Source organism: Mirounga angustirostris, unplaced genomic scaffold, assembly GCF_029215605.1.
Source record: "Mirounga angustirostris isolate CCGP_5_RB_7025 unplaced genomic scaffold, mMirAng1.0.hap1 SCAF_4, whole genome shotgun sequence".
Taxonomy (NCBI): Eukaryota; Metazoa; Chordata; class Mammalia; order Carnivora; family Phocidae; genus Mirounga; species Mirounga angustirostris.
This window is the reverse complement of record NW_026991712.1, coordinates 140,485,839-140,507,066: the sequence shown is the minus strand read 5'-3', so window position 1 is coordinate 140,507,066 and position 21,228 is coordinate 140,485,839. Positions and strand designations below refer to the sequence as shown.

The window sequence follows — 21,228 nt, the reverse complement described above, 5'->3', positions numbered from 1 at the left end:
AGAGACGATGGACTCTGAAAAACAAACTGAGGGTTCTAGAGGGGAGGGGGGTGGGAGGATGGGTTAGCCTGGTGATGGGTATTAAAGAGGGCACGTTCTGCATGGAGCACTGGGTGTTATGCACAAACAATGAATCATGGAACACTACATCAAAAACTAATGATGTAATGTCTGGTGATTAACATAACAATAAAAATTTTTAAAAAACCACACTACTTTCTTGAAAAAGAAGACATTTTTAACACTTATTACACAGAGTGACTATATGTAACAATAGCAATAATAGAGGTAGGTTTACTGTAGGTAAACAATGTCCCAAGAACACATCTCACCTTCCTTCTGTAAAAGGAACTTCCGAGTCCTCCAGCATTTCACTCAAGGTATAACCACACCATAGCCCAAGTATGAGGGAAGCCCTTGCAAATTCCAGATGGACACCCCCACCCCCGCAACAATGCCTAATGCATTCTATTACTTTAAAGTATGTTCAATAAATAATGACTGTTATCTATGTCATTTTAATCTCTCAACCTCATCTAATTGATACTATGATCCCTACTTATATGAAGACAGAGGGGCTCATAACCATTATGTGCTCAGTCACAAAACAAGTGACAAAGACAGAACACAGACTCAGGCCTGATTCCACAGTCCTGCTTTGATGATTTTCCCATCAAACTGTGCTGGTTGGATGTCAGACCTTTGATATCATGTGTTAGATATGCCTTTTTCTTTTAAATGTATTATCTAGTCCTTGAAGTCAGAGTCACATCAGAGATTAGGGTAAGTGTATCTTGAGGAGGAAGGAGAGGGGACAAAGAAAACAAGATTTTCTTGGGTTCTTTGTTCTAATTTACCCATACTGTCACTTACTGTGTCAAATACGTGCATGCAAATAATGCATGTTTATCGTGGGAAAGTTAGAAAACTCAGATAAGCCAAAAAAAAAAAAAAAGAAAAATCTACCCTAACTAAATAAAAAACACCTGCAATCCCACCATGTACAGATTTCTCTGTCATCATCTGATCTCAGCAGGACTAAGCAGAGCATGACAGTATGGTCCTACCTAACATCTCTCTCCTTGTTATACAAACGTAATCAGACTTTTAGTCCAGAAAGTGCTGCAAATGTCAGGTAAAGTGGCAGCAGGAAAATCTTTGGGTTTTAGAAAATCATCCCTTCATCATAGTCTCATTTAGATATTCATAAAGCATGTTGGCATCTGCATGATGCAAAGTTGAGAAGTTGAAATAATTTTTTTTTTACCAGCAAACTATCGGTTAAGTAAAAAGGCTCAGTGTAGGCTGATAATTTCCATACTGAAAACATTAAACAACATATTAAGAAAAATCTCTTAATACAGTCATTAGCAGTGTCTCATAGAATTAGACAGTTGTAACTATCACACCGAAGGCAGAATAAAGCAGATATAGACCTGGGTTTCAATTCTGGCTTCAGCACTTATTTCATGACCTTGAGCAAATCATTCAAATTTTGTGGGACTCAATTTACTTATCTGGAAAGTGGGGATGATGGTATTAACTATTTAGAAAGACCCTACAGAAATGTTGTGAGGACTAAATCATTTAAAATATAAAATGAGCTTAACAGGGCGCCTGGGTGGCTCAGTCGGTTAAGCGTCTGCCTTTGGCTCAGGTCATGATCCCGGAGTCCTGGGATTGAGTCCCACATCGGGCTCCCTGCTCGGCGGGGAGTCTGCTTCTCCCTCTGACCCTCCCCCCTCTCATGCTCTCTCTCTCATTCTCTCTCTCTCTCTCAAATAAATAAATAAAAATCTTTAAAAAAAAATGAGCTTAGCATAACATCCTGCACACGGAGAGTGGTAAAAGGACCTTTTAACAAGTTAAAATCTTCTTGAAATTTAAAGACTTTAAGCCTTAATCTTTTTATCTTTCCTAAAAAATATCTATTTTCTAAAAAGGTAGATAACCTTTGGTCTCCATCAGACAATGACTAGCTTTAAGAGCATTGCTGCATTTACTAAGAATTAAGATAGTAGGCTCTATTTAAAAAGATAACAGGGGAGCACCTGACAGGCTCAGTTGGTAGAGCATCTGGCTCTTGATCTCAGGGTAGTGAGTTTGAGTCCACGTTGGATATAGAGATTACTTGAGAGAGAGAGAGAGAGCGGTACCTGGGTGGCTCAGTTGGTTAAGTGTCCGACTCTTGATTTTAGCTCAGGTCATGATCTCAGGGTTGTGGGATCGAGCCCCACATCGAACTCTACACTCAGGAGATTCTCTCTCTCCTCCCCCTGCTCACGCACTCTCTCTTAAATAATAACACCTGTTTCTCTTTTAAATCTTTTTGTTTGTTTGTTTGACAGAGAGAGAGACAGCGAGAGAGGGAACACAAGCAGGGGGAGTGGAAGAGGGAGAAGCAGGCTTCCCGCTGAGCAGGAAGCCCCATGCGGGACTCAATCCCAGGACCCTGGGATCATGACCTGAGCCGAAGGCAGACGCTTAACGACTGAGCCATGCAGGCGCTCCTCAAATAATAAACCTTAAAAATAAAAAAGAGAGAGAGAGAGAGGTAATAGGAATAAGTAACTATTACTTATTACTATTATGCTCATCAACTCAGCTACAGATGAATTAATCCAAGACTCATTTGGGTACTCAGTGCTGTTCAGAAATCTTTTATTCATTCCTAATTAGTAACTTGTCTCATTTTCTGAATTTACCTATCTTCCTTTCCCTCTCAGTAGGGGAGAATAAAGACCACTGAGATTGAGCTTCCTACTTTTTTTTTTTAAACAATGTCAAAAAGTCAGTGTATTTAACCATACTTAGCTTGTAACAGAGCAAATGGATAAATGGAATAATAATTCATGTTACACCCTATTATTATATTAACAGGCAACAGAAAAAGTTGGTAAAGGAAGGCAGAGGAACTCTATCTTTAAGAATTAGAACCAAGGGGCTCCATAATCATCTGGTATCCACCCAAATGTTGTACCTATGGTTAGAAATGTACATGATGGGAATTCCAGGGATCTTCCAGATCCTTCATTTAAGGTCCGGTCAACTGTGGCCACAATGTAACACTTGTGAGCTACTCTGTACTAAGCAGTCATCTGTATAAGTTCCTTTGTGTGTCGTTTGTAATCCTTCAAATCTTGGATCCCTGGCAATCTTTAGGGTTACACAATACTTCAGCCCCAATTTCTCAATTTCAACCATTATGCAGTTATTCAAGGGATACACTTGGCATACAGACAGTCCATCATTGACTATACTAAGTTGAGTTTGGCTTTAATGGAAAAGTTTGATAAGGTTGTTATCAACCAGGATGTGGCCAGATGGGCCCAGCCACATGTTATATTGGAAGAATAAGCAGGAAGGATGTTGGGAGACTTCTCTTTCCTTCGGTACACTGGGATCTTTCTTTTCTTTCTTTTTTAGGTGTTAATCTATTCCTCTCTTTAAGTCTCTCATCTCTGAGTCTAAGCATTCACTTCATGGTCATATACTTTGCCTTCTTTTGTTTCCCCATGTTCACACTGCACCTATTTCTTCTGGGATCACCTCCTACTTACTCCTTCTTAAAAAGCCTCTATCTTGAAGCTTTCTGGAGGGCATTAGATAATTCAACTATTCAGCATCTTGTGCCAAACTACTCGATTTGCTATCATTCCCCAATACTTCTCCATTACCCTGGTTAACTAGGATTGTGTATAGGTATCAAGAACTTTAATATATAATTTTTTTTTACTAAGAATGGCAATTCTGGAGAAAAAGAATCATAAACGTGTGTTGTTGATTTATTGGAATAACAAATACCAAAGAATACACAAAGGAATTACATAAATAAATTATGATACAGACACGGAATATTCTGCAGCCATTAAAAATAATGTTGTAAAAGGATATTTATTGAAATAGAAAAATCTTTACAGTGTGAAGAAGCAGGCTACAAAACAGTATGGATAATGTATCATTTTTGTGAAGAAACTAATGCATGGAAAAACTACTAGGACAGACATAAAAATATGAACATCGTTATCTTTGAACTATGGAATTTTTTTTCTTTATACTCTTTTGGTGTTTTCCCAGAACTTCTGCGTTATATTGTATTAATTTTGTAAATAGAAAAAAGCAAAATGGATGCTGACTTAATGAGAGAAAGGAAGAGGGAAGGTGCCAGAACCCTGGGGAATATCTACATTTAAGGTGTTTGAATGAGGAAGAGGAATTGACACCTTGGACTTGTACTTTTCAAGAACTAATTTTTCTTTTTGCCAGTTCTTGCTAATAGATCTATTTTAGCTTCCTAGCTGCCTATCAGTATTATATACTTAACCTAGCCTTAAGCATCTAGGTTAAAGTAAGGGGAAAAGACACACATTTTTTTTTGTAAAACAAAGCATATCCACAAACCAATATTTCTTATAGTCCTAGGAATCCCATGAACAGATGCTGGCCATACACATAGCACAATCTTTCAAGTCCTAAAGAGGTCTTTTATTTTAATACAGCGTAGGTAAGAAATCCTCCTGGGTGAAGAGGTACTTCTGGAAATTGTATTCATTCTTTCGGCCTAAAGTAGTATCATTTGAAAATATTTCTAGAGAAACACTGCTTCTGTAGCATTGAAAGAACCCATTCCATCCCATCCTAGAGGGTTTAGGAGTAACCCAAGGAATGACCAAGCTAATCCATCTCACAATTTTGGTCACTGCTCTAAAAGCAGAGTTATCATATAAAACATCTCATACAGAGGTGCCTGGGTGGCTCAGTCGTTAAGCCTCTGCCTTCGGCTCAGGTCATGGTCCCAGGGTCCTGGGATCGAGCCCCGTATCGGGCTCTCTGCTCCATGGGAAGCCTGCTTCTCCCTCTCCCACTCCCCCTGCTTGTGTTCCCTCTCTCGCTGTGTGTCTCTCTCTCTGTCAAATAAATAAATAAAATCTTAAAAAAAAAAAATCTCAGGCAGAGGACTCAAAATATGATTCGTACTCACAGACACTACTAACAAATAGCCAAAATAGTGCTCCACGAAAGCAAAACGAAACAAAACAAAAACAAAAACTGCATTTACATGTATTAAATGCATTTACATAAAAAATAAATATAATAATATACAGGAAAACCATTTGTTAAAGAATGACATATATTAGGCAATTGAGAATTAGGCAAACCGGAAAATCTGAAGTGTTCTTGTCATGTAAATTTAGGAAATTATATAGAGAAAACAGAATCTACGGGTTTAAGAATGTATTGTGAAGAGACTTTCTCTCTAGATTTTCTCTACAACCCTTTCAGAGTACAACTTATATGAATAAATACTTTGAGAAGCACCTGCTTTGAAACAGACTTCCCACTGGCCATGTTAATAACTAACAATCACACAAGAATCAAGATTACTTTTCAAGATTTGATTGCAGGTACTTCTTATATAATTGAACTTACATGGCTGTAGAAACGTAAAGACTTCAAATCTGGGCTTAGGGGATCCTAAGGTTAAACTCCAAAGCACTGTTTGCAACCAAAAGGAGCTAGGAAGTACCAGAAAACGGGTATCTACCAGCTAGCTTAAACTGCAGCCAGAAATACTATCACTGTGAAAAGTCGGTCCCCAGGGAACATTAGCTCCTGAAGGGCAGACATGTTGGTTTGTGTTTTGTTCAGGGCTGCACCCTAGCATCTAGAACAGGGCCTCCCACGCAGTAGACACTCAGGATTTTAACTAACGAATGAATCAGAGAGACCATTCTGGGCGTACATGAGGAGTCAATCCAAATTCATTTCATGTATCAATACCGCATAATCTCCCACCAACTGCAGAAGCTGTTACTGAATGACTAACATGTTAGGAAGCTAACTGTACTGTCACTGTATACTTCTGAGTAAAATGAGCGATAAAAAACGATGGTTTTTACTCTTGAGGAGCTGGGACCCAAGTGACTGTGAAATTGTTATGCCTGTTACTAAAGAAAGCATGACAGTATCATGAGGACATGTAACATTCCCGGTATTTCCATCTTCTTACCACCCTCCCAAATGCGGTGAGGAAGCCAGTGCTAAGGTACAGGGTCCCTCAGACACTGGTGCCTCACCCAAGTCACTTGTATCAGCATCTGCCTGGCAGCGCTAACAGAGGGAAGACATTCATCATCTGTTTGGTGTTCCCACCTTGTCCATGCAGCTTCAAATATAACTGCGCTGAGCTAGATGAGTCAGCAGCTGGTCTTCCAAAAGCTAGTGCCTCACTCCCAAAGCAAGAAGGAACAAGTTCACACTTCAGAGGGCTGCATCAGTGCCAGAAGTATCCATGTTGCCTCAAGGTTTCAGACTCCCCAGTGATCTTTCACTCGATGGATACCAAGGCAGAGGCTGCAGAAAAACACAACTGTGGCCCCAGGCAATATAGGAAATGGTGTTTGTTCATACTGTGGATTAAGTGCTTTGAAGGATCAAAATGCAGAAGACCGCTACATTCAACATATAAGGTTTTCTTAATAGTAAAGCACTAAAAAAAATGTGAATAAGTCATTCTTTTATTTTTCAGAAGCGAAAATGACAAGTCGCAACTTGCCTTTGGAAAAGGCATTAAAGAATATCGGGGTAATAAGCTATCTATCTCATGGAGACAGTAGCCTAAGACTCAATTATCACACAGCTCTCAAAGAAAGTCCAATTAAATAAATCTCAGAATAATATGCTTTTAAGTAAAACAAAACAAAAAATATCAACAAAAAGTTATAAAGAATCCATAAAGTGGTATACGAAGAAAAAGGAAAATCTGGAAATCCATATACTGAGAGTGCTCTATTGAAATCAAGGAAGCCCAAATCCTAAAACAGAAAAAAGCAAATATGTTAAAACACAGTATTTTAAGAGTCAAATGACGTTACTGTAGATGCACATTTTAACGCTTCATTTACTCAGGACATTTTTTTCTTTCTCTTGGAGCATTTCTATATATACTGTAGGAGATCATGTGAATGACAGTGCAGAGATCTGCCTTCTCAATGAGGCCCTTGAGTTTTAAATATCAAATCTGAGTCTGGAATCCCAATTAAAAGTTTATATAATAGACTACAGAGAATGAAACTGCTTTCTAAACTGCATTTGCTTAACTCTTCCACATTACGGCTTAAAAACAATCTGTAAACTTTTGAAAGAGACACAACAATTTACAGTATGAAAACAGGGCTATGTGAAACTATACATGCTTTCTCATAAAGTAGGACTGACAATTTCCAAAATGAAGATGCTTACTGCAAAATGACAGAGTTGGTGGGGGATGGGGTGGGGTGGGTAGTGCAGAACCACCAGTGGAAGGCACCAAAATCCTGGATTCTACATTCAGCTTTGTACTGATTAGTTGTATCTTAGTCTCGACTTACTCAGGTCTCAATTTATTCCCTGGTAAGAAGAGGAAGATAGATCTCTAAGCTTCATTTAAATCCAAAGATTCTTATAGTTTATAAGAAAAGATTTGAAAAACTTTTTGGCCAATCAGTTGAATAAATTCCTCAGATCCTGACAGGGTCTGTCCCTGTTCAACTCTCATGAAAATAACTATAAAGTAGATCCCATATTTTGTTGTGAGAAAAGAAAAAAAAATCTACCTTTGTGGCAAAATTATACTTCATACACTACAACATAGAAAATAAATGTCTGTTCCTTTCCTGGCCTCTAGAAACACTCTCTGAGACAGAATCAACTAAAAACCCTAGGATTATGACTATGGCCAAAACGTCTAGCCTGCTTTGGGGTACCTAGATGGCTCAGTCGGCTGGAGGTCTGGCTCTTGGTTTTGGCTCAGGTCATGATCTCATGGGTTGTGGGATTAAGCCCCATGGCAGGCTCCACGCTCGGTGGGGAGTCTGCTTGAGGAATCTGTCCCTCTGCCCCCCAACCCGCTCACATGGGTGCTCTCTCTCTCAAATATGTAAGTCTTAAAAAAAAAAAAAAAAAAAAAGTCTAGCTTGTCTTTCTCTCTGCCTTCTCTCTGAGAGCTGCTAGATGGTTCAAAGTGAACTATCACCTAACAAGTACCCTGCACCCTACATGTTATATAGGACTTCTCCATTGCTGAGGAGATTGTGCTAGGGAATCATTTTCCTGATAGTCTATCAAAATCCTGAGAAAAATCTAGCATTATTGGAAGATTATTTATTAGAATAGACTAATGTATGGCCCTGGAAATAAAAACCTTATAGTAGCAGAGTCCTAGAGAACCAGAGAGTTGAACCAGGAAGATTGATGATACCTCTGACTTATCCAAGTGTATTACCTATTTAAAGCTGCAGCCAATTAATAATTCTCATGGGCAGGGCCAAACTTTAGGTTAGAGTAAGTACTTATAGTAGTTCAGGGTTAAGACTCAATCAACCTTCAGGTTTAGGGAAGAAGAAAAGGAAGAGGTTTAAGGATCATATTGACCCCAGGAAAGTAGGAGAGCAGCAAAGACATGCTGTACTGAACTCTCTACAACACATACTTTCCTCATAACCATCATGTAATACTATGAAATATCTTTTTGCTTTGATGTTACCTTTTTGTTGTGAACTCTGTCTTCTAACCATAATCTCTGCAAAGAAAGAGAGACTGAATCAGGAACTGCACGAGCAATGAGGGTACATAAAAATGCTTTACAAAAGACTAGAGATGGTTCAGGTAAATGGAGACCTGTGTTTCTAGATAAGCAAAATGAGAGGTTTATAACATTAGATGATCTTAAATTTCCTGTGGCTCTCACATTTTCATAATTTTATACAGATAATATACCATAATAAAGATTATACATGCATATGACTTACTGTTTCTTTTAAAAAATATTTATGGATATAACTGTGTTTTTCTAAATGTCTCATTAGTAATACTCAGTCTTGTAAGTCTGGTTCCATAATAATCTATAATGTAACTACTTCCATCTGAAGGTCCAACGATCTAGAAGAGAAAATTTTCAAAATTACCATTTTACAAAAGACATTTTCACAATACTTTGTGTTTACTTTGCTCGGTTGCTACTAAATTATTTCAGCAGCACCAAAATACAACTTAACTTAACTCAAGCAAAAAAAGTAACTTAGTGGCCCTGGTAGCTGAAAAGGATATTGGGGACGATAACAGGATCCAAAGAGCTGCAGGAACCAAGGCCTCAAGGACTGAAATTCCATGAACAGACACCCACCCCACCCCACCCTTGGTCTGACCTGTGGGCATTTTAGCTCTTCTGCCTTCATTCTGCAGAGAGGTACTCCCACTTGCTTGCCAACAGCTCCAGATTTACATATTCAAAGCTCAGCAGCTCCCGGTAGAAAGTATAATTTTCTTCCTCAGTGTTTGTATACAAATTCCAGGGAAGGACTGATTTTGGGTTTTATGCCTACTGCTGGACAAATTATGATAGCCAAGGGAATAGAATTAATGTGATTGGCTAGGCCAGTCCCTGTGGGAGTGGGAGGTAGTGTGAGGGACAATCCTTCCAGAACCACGCGGAATGGAAGAGAGAGAAAAAAAACAACGCATGCTCATTACAGTCATCTTGTCCACTTAATCACATTTCTGACAATCCAGTTAACATGATTTCTACAAATTATTCTTTAAGATAGCAATCTTCATGGAGCGCCTGAGTGGCTCAGTTGGTTAAGCGTCTACCTTTGGCTCAGGTCATGATCCCAGGGTCCTGGGATCGAGCCCCACATCAGGCTCCCTGCTCCACGGGAGGCCTTCTTCTCCCTCTCCCACTCCCTCTGCTTGTGTTCTCTCTCTCGCTGTCTCTCTCTGTCAAATAAATAAAATCTTAAAAAAAAAAAAAAAAGATAGCAATCTTCAAACTGTAGCCTTAGGGGCAAACAAAGATTTACCAAGATGTATGTGAGCCCAGATGATTTAAAGGAAATCAATTTTGAGACCCTTAATTCCCATAAATACTCTTTGTAAAAGTGATCCACCTGATACCAAGCCATGGTGGGGGCAGAGTTCCCTTCCCACTTCCCTCTCCCTGTGGTCCTTTCTCCAGGAGAAACTTGATGACAATAAACCACACGTGCCATCAAAGCAGGTATTATGATGGAACAGTGCCTCTGATGAGCCAAAGAGATAAGTCAAAATACTGGACTTCAGGAAATCTCCTTTAAATCATTTTTTAAAAAGATTTTATTTATTTATCTGAGAGCGAGAGAAAGCACAAGCAGGGGGCGTGGCAGAGGAAGAGGGAGAAGCAGGCTCCCCGCTGAACAGGGAGCCCAACTCCACTCAGGGCTCGATCCCAGGACCCTGAAATCATGACCTGAGCCAGAGGCAGCTGCTTAACCAACTGAACCACCCAGGCGCCTCAGGAAATCTCCTTTAATCAAGAGTCCAAAAATATGCTCGCTCTGCCTCATCTTTTTCAAAAGTTGCATTCCCAGTAACATTTTACTTTTTTTGCTTAAAAGTAATTTGCTAAATCATTTTTATAATATGTAATATGCTTATGCTGTTTTGATCAACTGTGTATCAACAATTATAATGACAATCCAGTAATTACAGAAAATTTTATAATCTTTTAATGAATCATGAAAATCATGATAATGAAAATGATCAGCAGAAGATTTTTCAAGCATAAAAAACATACAGAAAGTCAATTATCATATGGTTTCACTTATCTGTGGAACATAAGAAATAGCATGGAGGACATTAGGAGAAAGAAGGGAAAAATGAACGGGGGGGGAATCGGAGGGGAAGACAAACCATGAGAGACTACGAACTCTGAGAAACTGAGGGTTTTAGAAGGGAGGGGGGTAGGGGGATAGGTGAGCACAGTGATGGGTATTAAGGAGGGCTCTTATTGCATGGAGCACTGGGTGTTATACGAAAACAATGAATCATGGAACACTATACCAAAAACTAATGATGTACTGTATGGTGACTAATATAATAAAATAAATAAAATTTTAAAAAATATTACATTAGGATAAAATTCTGTGGGAGAATGGAACTAGAAATACAAATTCAAGGAGAAAAAGAAACTATGTAAAAATCACAAATGGTTAGTGAAGGGTTCATTCATGTCTTTTTAAATGAATGATATTTAAAATTCTATGGTATTTATATTCTGTTGGATACATTTTTAAATTGATATAACAGTTTTATTTAAATATGTCAATATTTGCAAACCAGAAATTATATCCTTTGCAACTATTTAAACTTATGATGGAAAACTTAAATGTCAACTTAAAAATGTGTGGAGGGTAGGGATTTTTTTAAAAATTCTTTCAGGGGTCATACAAACAGAGTTTGAAGAATACTGTTGTAGTGCATGCTTCGTTTTAAAAATAAGTTTGATTTTTTTTTTTTAAGATTTTATTTATTTATTTGAGAGAGAGAGAATGAGAGACAGAGAGCACGAGAGGGAAGAGGGTCAGAGGGAGAAGCAGACTCCCCACCGAGCAGGGAGCCCGATGCAGGGCTCGATCCCAGAACTCCAGGATCATGATCTGAGCCGAAGGCAGTCGCTTAACCAACTGAGCCACCCAGGCGCCCCAATAAGTGTGATTTTTAAAACTATTTGACAAATACTGGATTCCGACAACACTCCAGGCACTGTGCTAGGCATTATACACATAACAGTGAATGAGATACAATCTCTGCCCACGAAGAGCTTATACTAGTGAACTATAAATATTAATATTCAAATAACACAAAGCACTTTTGTGCTAAATACCATGCTGGGTACTGTTATGCACTCTGCTTATTTTCCAAAGATTAAATTAATTTGGTTTGATATTTATGAATGTTATTTAAGAATGTAATAAAACCTCAGGGCGCCTGGGTGGCTCAGTGGGTTAAACGTCTTACTCTTGATTGCGGCTCTGGTCCTGATCTCAGGGTCTTCGGATCAATCCCTGGGTCAGGCTCTGCACTCAGCTGGAGTCGCTTGAAATTCTCTCCCTCTCTCTCTTTCTGCCCCTACCCCTGCTCTTTCTCTCGAATGAATAAATCAATCTTTTTTTTAAAAGTAAAAAATAAAAAAGAATTTAATAAAACCTTTTCAGTGGTCAAGGTCCCACAGGAAACTACTCTGAGCATTAAGCCGAGAAAGAGAAGAACGAGTGACTAGGAGTCACAATGTGTTTTGAGACTGGACGAGGGGGACAAAGAAAAACTAAAGCCCAGCCTGTAGAAATAAATCAAATCATATGGCAAAAAACTGCCTAATTAGGAATATGTGCATAGCTTGGGACCAGGCCTTTTGTCCCATTCTCTTTTTCTTCCTTTGCCATCTCCCCTATTCCTGTTGAAAAAAAGTATTCAAGGCTGGAAAAAGGAAAATACATGATTAGGTGACCTTTTCATATCATGCATTTCTATTAAGTCTACCTGAGGCTCACTTGCCTCTCTTGGGAAATGTAAAACTAACTAAAGCCAATTAGGACCCATATGTTTTACAATCTTGTAAAGTCAGTAGTTAACATGTAGAAAAATAATAAGGTGTTTGTTTTGTGTTTTTGTTTTGTTTCCTCTGTTCTGTAGAGAAGATAGCCCAGAAGGATACAGTTTTATTACCTGGTAATACATGATCTAACTCTGTATCTAACTCAGCCATTTTCTTACCATTTCTCTCCACTCAAACTCTGTCACTGTGGCTCCTCAACAACCAGTTCTAGCACGGGAATTCCACTCCTCCTTCCAGAGACTGGGTCTGCCTAGGCATGGAATCTAATTCTGGCCAACCACCGATGATGCAAGTTCACTGTTGGCATATCTGACCTTAAGAAAATATGTAGGGGGGGACATGGGTTCTTTCTGCTGGGGACAGTCACTATATAATGAAGTGATGCTAACCAAAAGACCTGAAGATGGCAAAGAGAAAGAAGGAAGGAGAGAGGGAGAAATAGGAGGGAAGGAAGGGAAGAGAATGGGAGGGAGGGTCCACCATTATGTCTTTCAGCTCTAAATTAACAAATCTTATAACTACCTTAAATCTAGATTCTTGGTATGATAGAGTAAACTACCGTATTATGAAAGCAAATTTAGGGCGCCTGGGTGGCTCAGTTGGTTAAGGGACTGCCTTCGGCTCAGGTCATGATCCTGGAGTCCCTGGATCGAGTCCCGCATTGGGCTCCCTGCTCGGCAGGGAGTCTGCTTCTCCCTCTGACCCTCCCCCCTCTCATGTGCTTGCTCTCTCTCATTCCTCTCTCTCAAATAAATAAATAAAATCTTAAAAAAAAAAAAGAAAGCAAATTTAAATTGAGGTTTCTGTTACTTGTAGCCAAAACACCTGATAATGCACTAGTTTTCAGCGCCCCCCCTCACTACTGCCAGATCACCAAAGCACAGCTACTCTCTGCTAAAACAACCTGAAGAGGTGCCCCAAAGACAAATTCGGTCACTGTGGGAAAGCACCAGAGGAAAGGAGAACTGGAAAAGGAGGAATCCTCTCTGGATCTCAGGTTTTTGTATCCATATAAAGAGGAATAGAATAAGCTGATCTATACGGTACTTTTTAAGTTCTACATCTTATATGACTATGACATTTAAATGTAAACACATCTACAAGGTATTATCAATATACTTTCCTTTGAACTATGCCATCAAAGAAGAAATTGTTCATCCTACTTAACGTTTAAGAAAACTATCTGTTGCAAAATTTTCAACTATTCTCACCAAAATCAAAAAATTAAATGTTTTTAAGCATCTTATATATACTTATGTACAATACATGTGCCTATTATAAATTCCTTTATTATGAGTATATTATTAAATTGTTAATTATAAAATTACAAGTCTTTAAAAATATCCCATGCTGAGAAATTTTTTACTCAGTTAGATATGCCAATGTCCATTTGTTTATTGGCAACAGAGTATGAAACCTAAAATTATGTTTGTTTCTCTGCTAAGAAATAGCCTGAAGCCAAATTCTACAGCATGAAGTATTTCCATTTGATAAACTGGGGAATATTTCTATAATCTATGGGTCCAATTCATGGACCAAGAGGTTGCTACAGGTCTTCATCTTCCAAAAGGGGAAACAGGAGGGTCACTACACTGTGGGAAGCTATTTTGTACAATGGGTATCAAGGTCTCTTGCGTGAGAAGCCTTAAAACCACAAGAAAACAACATCATATCCTCTATATTAGTTTCCTGTGGCTACTGTAACAAGTTACCATAAACCTTAGTGGATTAAAACAGTAGACATTTACTCTCTCACAGATCTAAGGCCAGAAGTCTAAAATCAAGGTTATCTGCAACAGCCCCATACCCTAGAGACTCTCAGGGGAGGATCTGTTCTAAACCTCTTCTAGCCTTTGACAGCAATCAGTATTCTTTGGCATTCTGTAGCTTATGGACATATCACTCCAATCTCCGTCTTTGTCTTCACAACGCCTTCTTTGCTGTGTCTATCTTTTCCTCTTCTGTCTCCTATAAGGACACTTGTCATTGGATTTAGGACCCACCCAGATAACCCAGGATGACTTCTTCATATCAAGATCCCTAACTTAATCACATCTGCAAAGACCCTGTTTTCAAATAAGGTAATATTCCCAGGTTCCCGGGATTTAACATGGGTAACTTTTGTCCTACCATACTCTCCTACAGAAATGGGGGAGGGGGGGGCGGTGCGCCTGGATGGCTCAGTCCTGAAGTGTCTGCCTTCGGCTCAGGTCGTGATCCCAGGGTCCTGGGATCAAGCCCCGCATCGGGCTCCCTGCTCCACGGGAAGCCTGCTTCTCCCTCTCCCACTCCCCTTGCTTGTGTTCCCTCTCTCGCTGTGTCTCTCTCTGTCAAATAAATAAATAAAATATTAAAAAAAAAAAAAAAGGAAATGGTGGTGGTCTGGAGGCATTGGGTGGAATTTAAATTCTTTGTTTCTGATTCTCTTTAGCAGCTTAAATGCAAAAAATCTTGTTTACTTTAAGAGGTAGGTTTTTCTATAGGTACAAAGTCTACAGCAAAAAGAATAAACCAAGAAACTTAGGAATACACATTAAAGTTGAGAATGTTAAGAAGTGGTCACCAAATTCCCTTTTTTTGTTCTTTACCTCTGATCTCCATTCTAATTCTCTACAATCCCCACTCACCACCTACCCACACAAATAATGAGCATACACTTAATTTGGTATATGAGCTGGATACATATTTATTTTTAAAAAACATGTTCTTTAAATATGTATTTTTAACTTATCCAAATAATATTGTTGTGGACCTTGTTCAGTTTTAAACTATTCTCACAGTATACTGTAATTTTAAGACCTTTCCATGTAGCATATGTACATCTAGGTAAGTGCTTGTAATTGCAGCCTAGTGTTAAAAAGGATGTATCCATTCTCTTATTAGTGTACACATCTAGGTTGATTCTAACTTCCTGCTACCACAAACAGGCTCCAACAGACAAAATCTTTGCACATGACCCCTGTGGACAGCAGTACAACTTTTTTAGAGTAAATGCCCAAAAGTATTTATTTACATATTAGTTATTTGGGTGATTCTGTGAATCACCTATTAGTTCACTGTACTCATTTAACTACTAGGATCTATATTTTCTTGTTGATTTGCAGAAATTATTTGTATATTCATCATATCAATTCCTGTTGCTAGTATCCTTTTATTCAGTCTATTAAGTGTTAAGTTGGTCTATGCTTATGGTATCTTTTTTAAAATAGAATTTCTTAATCTTAAGGTAATCAAATTCACTAATTTTTTTTCTTTATGATTTACATTTTAGGGATATTGTTTAAAAAGACTTAACCAATATAAGATCATGAAGATATTCTCTTCAATTAGCTTTATATAAAAGTTTATCTTGGGGTACCAGGGTGGCTCAGTCGGTTAAGCATCTGCCTTCTGCTTGGGTCATGATCCCGGGATCGAGCCCCACATGGGTCTCCCTGCTCAGTGGAGAGCCTGCTTCTCCCTCTCCTCTGCCAATCTCTCTCTCTCTCTCAAATAAATAAATAAAATCTTTAAAAAAAAAAAAAAGTCTATCTTCTAAGAATATATCCAAAAGAACTGAACAGGGTCTTAAATAGATACTTACACAAAAATATTCATAGCAGAATGATTCACAATAGCCCAAACATGTAAACAACCCAAGTGGCCATCTACAGATGAATAAACAAAATGTGGTATATACATACAATGGAATACTCTTCAGCCATAAAAGGGAATGAAGTTCAAATACATGCCACAATATCAATGAACCTTGAACACATTATTTAAAATGAAATAAGCCAGACATAAAAGGACAAATATATAATTCCACTTATATGAAATACCTAGAATAGGCAAATTCATAGAGACAGAAAGTAGATCAGAAGTTACCAGGGACTGGGAGGTGTGGGAAATGGGGAATTACTGCTTAATGGGTACAGAGTTTCTGTTTACAGTGATGAAAAAGTTTTGGAAATAGATCATGGTGACAGTTGTACAATATTTTGAATGTCATTAATGCCACTGAACTGTATACTTAAAAAAGTTTAAAATAACAAATTTTATATATATATTTTTACCACACCAGGAGACAGCTTACTTTATGTGAATTTTATTAATATTGTAGTTTTTTGGGGGTTTTTTTTGTTTTTTTGTTTTTTTATTTGACAGAGAGAGACACAGTGAGAGAGGGAACACAAGCAGGGGAGTGGGAGAGGGAGAAGCAGGCTTCCCGCGGAGCAGGGAGCCCAATGCGGGGCTCGATCCCAGGACCCTGGGATCGTGACCTGAGCCGAAGGCAGACGCTTAACGACTGAGCCACCCGGGCGCCCCATTAATATTGTAGTTTTGTTTGCAATTTATAAACTTTTGATTTTGTTAGTGGAAAATGTATTTTTGCTTGAACATATTTAAGTAACATTTAATAAATTAATTAAAGAGAAAAATGTGGTTACTAGTAAGTACTTTCATACCTAACCTTTAACAATAGCTATCTATCTAAGCTCCCTCATTAACGTCTTTGCATTGTCACTGAAGTCATACTGGCTTAGGTAACTCAAATTATCTTACAAATTTAAAATGTTATGAATGAATTAAGGAGGGAAAGGAAAACTAAGAACACTTTATACAACTCTATCAATGCACCCTTTTATGCGATCTAATCCACTTAGGAGTTTCTCCATATGAAGAATGCAAATACTATCACTGGCAAGATTAAATCATCTCCTAAAGACCTATTAACCTGGTGAAAAAAGTAAAATGACTCCATTGTCTGCAATTAGAGGACAATGATGCAAACTGTGTCCTCCTAGTTCTCCCCAAAATACACATATTCTTTTAAAAGTCAAATTACGGGGCGCCTGGGTGGCTCAGTTGGTTAAGCGGCTGCCTTCGGCTCAGGTCATGATCCTGGAGTCCCAGGATGGAGTCCCGCATTGGGCTCCCTGCTCAGCAGGGAGTCTGCTTCTCCCTCTGACCCTCCTCCCTCTCCTGCTCTCTGTCTCTCATTCTCTCTCTCAAATAAATAAATAAAATCTTTAAAAAAATAAAAATAAAAAAAATAAAAATAAAAGTCAAATTACATTTTTGTGTTCATAGCTGACTTCTGTGTGGTTAATTTTAATGTGAGGCCATTAAAACCATCTGATTAGTCACATTTAAATTAAACGCCAAAATTCCTACAAAGTGCCAGAAGTTGTGCAGACCCCCTGACTTCATTTGATGTAAAGACTGGTTAGTATTAATCCAAAATAACCAATATAAACATCATTGCTCAAGAAATGATTAAGATTCATACATTACATCTCCTGAAGAAAACACAGCTTTGGGATTAATCTAAAACCAGTTTAAAATACTCTTTGTTGGGGCTCCTGGGTGGCTCAGTTGTTAAGTGTCTCCCTTTGGCTCAGGTCATGATCCCAGGGTCCTGGGATCGATGTGAGCCCCACATCGCGCTCCCTGCTCAGCAGGAAGCCTGCTTCTCCCTCCCCCACTCCCCCTGCTCGTGTTCCCTCTCTCACTGTCTTTCTCTGTCAAATAAATAAATAAAATCTTAAAAAAAAAAAAAAAAGATACTCTTTGTTTTTAGAACATTCCTTTAATTCACTGAATAAATACCTGCCCACAGGAAAAGTGAACTAAGTGAAATCTGCCTGATTAAGGTCACATGACAGAGCAGAGGCTACACAAATTATCAGTCTCCTCAGTTTTCCAGTTTATTTCCCCAGCAAATCACACCAGGGTTAAATAAATAATAGAGCGGGCTATTTGAAAGACTTGATATCTATAAAATGTCTACTGGACTTTGATCAACTTTTCCAGTACTGGTAACAGATTTAGGGTGATTACAGATTTAGTTCTTCCTTTGATCAACAGTATACGTATGTCACAGGGCAAGGGAGTAGGCTATGTCTTGGACAAAACAAACTGGCGAACACAGAAGTGAACCTACAACTTGAGCCTTGCTCATGTTCTAAACTGAAAAGCCTAGTCTTTTAAAATTTTTGGTAAAATTCAAAGAATTTAAACAAGATAAAATCACATTTTTATTTTAAGCCTGCAGTTCCCAAGGAAACATTTTATTTCTGATAATAAATGGAATCTTATTATCAGAACACTTTTGGGATAGATTATAAGTTTCTCTAGGGCAGGACCTCAACTAATTATACCTGATTGGTGCTCACTAAACCCATTTTCATCAATGGCATAAAACCTACTATTTATAGTTTATCATATCAATTTTTATTCATTACTTCTCAAGTGACACTAAGAAATTTAGAACTTCAAGGTCCTAAAGAAAAAGCAAGCACTTTTTTTTTTTTTTAAAGATTTTATTTATTTATTTGAGAGAGAGAATGAGATAGAGAGCATGAGAGGGAGGAGGGTCAGAGGGAGAAGCAGGCTCGCTGCCGAGCAGGGAGCCCGATGCGGGACTCGATCCCGGGACTCCAGGATCATGACCCGAGCCGAAGGCAGTCGCTTAACCAACTGAGCCACCCAGGCGCCCCAAGCAAGCACTTTTTAAAACTACCTTTTTTAGCTTCTCATCTTCCCTGTAATTGGTACAAAGCTACACTTTTCACAAGGTATACTGCATTCAGTTCAAATCAGCCAAAATTTTCGATAGTATATGGGTTTAGCATACTACCAGTGCTATAGTAAAAAAAACTTTTTTTTCTAAAGAAATTTATGTGTGAAAAGTAAAACCTCATGTCTAAAAGTTAAAAAACAACACAGAAGCACTATATAATTCAGTGCTAAAGTGGATTATCTATATTAAATACCAAACTAATGAGATATTTTATAAATTTTACAAATTTGTAAAATTCATTAATGTCTTGAAATTATGCTGCTTCTGTGAATTGCTACTGCTTATATAGTTAATAGTCCCTTAAGGAGATCTACTCTGTAATGTTAACAGGAATAAAAATGAAAGCAATTTCTTCCATGATGCATAGAATTTTTTAAAATTGTCACAAAGTACCCCGACTTCCTTCCTTCCTACAACTTTCTACATTCTATTTCATATTTCCATTTTCCCTCTACCCATCTTCATCTTTCTGATTTGTGGCTATCTTATCTCCACTTAACAAAGGAAACTTTCTTTTCCCTTTTTTTGCAGACTCCACATCAATGGTTTTGGTACAATTAAAAACATCCAGATTGTGTGAGTGAAAAAAGAAGTTTAAATGAAATCAAAATATTCTCATTTTTTCTGATAAAAAAATTAAATGTCTAATCAATCCATCATAACATATATATATAAACATATAAGCACAAAGAATGAATGTCTTAAAATCTTCAGAACTGCCTTATGAATAATTATACATACAGTAATTATACACAACAGTTACCTATAATTGAAAGACTGTATGTTACAAATATATCACTGATTTAGATTTTTGTTGAATGCACAAAAGGGCTGAATTAATTCTATGTATTATTTTATACTATTAATTCACACTGCCATGTTCATACTTTTTAAGAACAAAAAAAGAAGAAACTTAAAAAGTTTATTAACAAATAGATACTCATTGAAGTATTTTCAGTAAATATAGTGACATGTAAAGGTTACTTTAGTAATATGTGCATTATGCTTTATATTACTTTGGTTCAAAGAAGAAATAACTAGACCTATTTTTTTTAAGGAGGATTTTCCTGGATTTTTGTTATAAACACTGTGAAGCAAAGTATGTTTTTATAGGTCTTGAGTTCATGCACAATATGTTTCTGGGATCATAGCCCAATACAAAAACATTGCTATTCACTGGGGAACAATATTTAATGGCAAAAAGAAAAAAAAAAAAACAGGATGGAGAGAATGAGAAAGAAGAATAAACAAAAAGATGATGGACAAATGTAAAAGGTCTATGAGAAAAAATATATTTGGGACAAAAACATTAATATAGTTTATGATATTTATATTAAAAACATTTTATTTGTTGAAAAAATAATTCTTAAAAACTAAAGTAGTCAACATCACATGTTAAGTATATTACATGACATGCAGAATAAGGCTACCCCTCTTATTTGGCTACATTTGAAAACTTATTTTTTCCCCAATCTGAGAGCAGTCTAAAGCTAATGTGGCCATAACTGTTAAAATGTCTTAGGGAAATGTGCTGCAGAAATTCAAACACTCTAATTCTGCCTCAGTATTTCTTAATGCAGTAGGTTCCGTTGGAGATCTTTTTTTTTTTTTAAAGATTTTATTTATTCATTTATTTGAGAGAGTGAGAGAGAGAGAGAGCACATGAGAGGGGGGAGGGTCAGAGGGAGAAGCAGACTCCCCACCGAGCAGGGAGCCCGATGCGGGACTCGATCCCGGGACTCCAGGATCATGACCTGAGCCGAAGGCAGTCGCTTAACCAACTGAGCCACCCAGGCGCCCCTCCGTTGGAGATCTTAAAGAACGATTTGTTCTCAAAAGTTCAGGCATTCGCGTACCAGAAAGCAATTGCGGAATCAAATGAGCTCTATAATTTGATATAAGTAAAGCTTTATATAAAGCAATTACATCATCAAAGAAAGAACCTAGTGTGAAAATATTAAGTAAATGGATTTCAAAGATATTGAATTCTGGATATTTTAAAGAATCCCAATAATACATGAAATTCCTTGGATCCTCATTTAAAGTGAGAAATCCATTTCTAAGCATATGTGCACAAGTACCTTAGCCTCTTCATGCCTGCCTGCCTGTCCCCCAGTCAGAGAAGGCAGGATATTTGGTTAGGCATATGTTTATGAATAAAGACAGGAAAATTCCAACTTTAAAACCAAATATTTTCCTTGTTTAATTCTGGTATCTTATTGGTCCATATGCTGCCTCCTCCTCACAGTAT

The 21,228-nt window shown here is 37.8% G+C and overlaps 1 protein-coding gene and 1 pseudogene across 3 annotated transcripts in view; both read right to left on the bottom strand.

The window, feature by feature from the left end:
- Positions 1 to 2,616: 2,616 nt before the first annotated feature.
- LOC123858340 (rRNA-processing protein FCF1 homolog) lies at positions 2,617 to 3,658 on the bottom strand (annotated as a pseudogene).
- Positions 3,659 to 6,504: 2,846 nt separating this feature from the next.
- TM2D1 (TM2 domain containing 1) overlaps positions 6,505 to 21,228 on the bottom strand; it is a 46,739-nt gene continuing 32,015 nt past the window's right edge. The window contains exons 6-8 of one of the 3 annotated variants that reach the window (XM_045897552.3): positions 8,790 to 8,919; positions 8,525 to 8,560; positions 6,505 to 6,815 (exon numbers count right to left, since the gene is read on the bottom strand). In XM_045897552.3, the coding sequence (XP_045753508.1) occupies positions 8,809 to 8,919 (111 nt within the window). In that variant the 3' untranslated portion in view covers positions 6,505 to 6,815; positions 8,525 to 8,560; positions 8,790 to 8,808. The other 2 variants (XM_054512836.2, XM_064589057.1) reach the window with 2 other exon arrangements.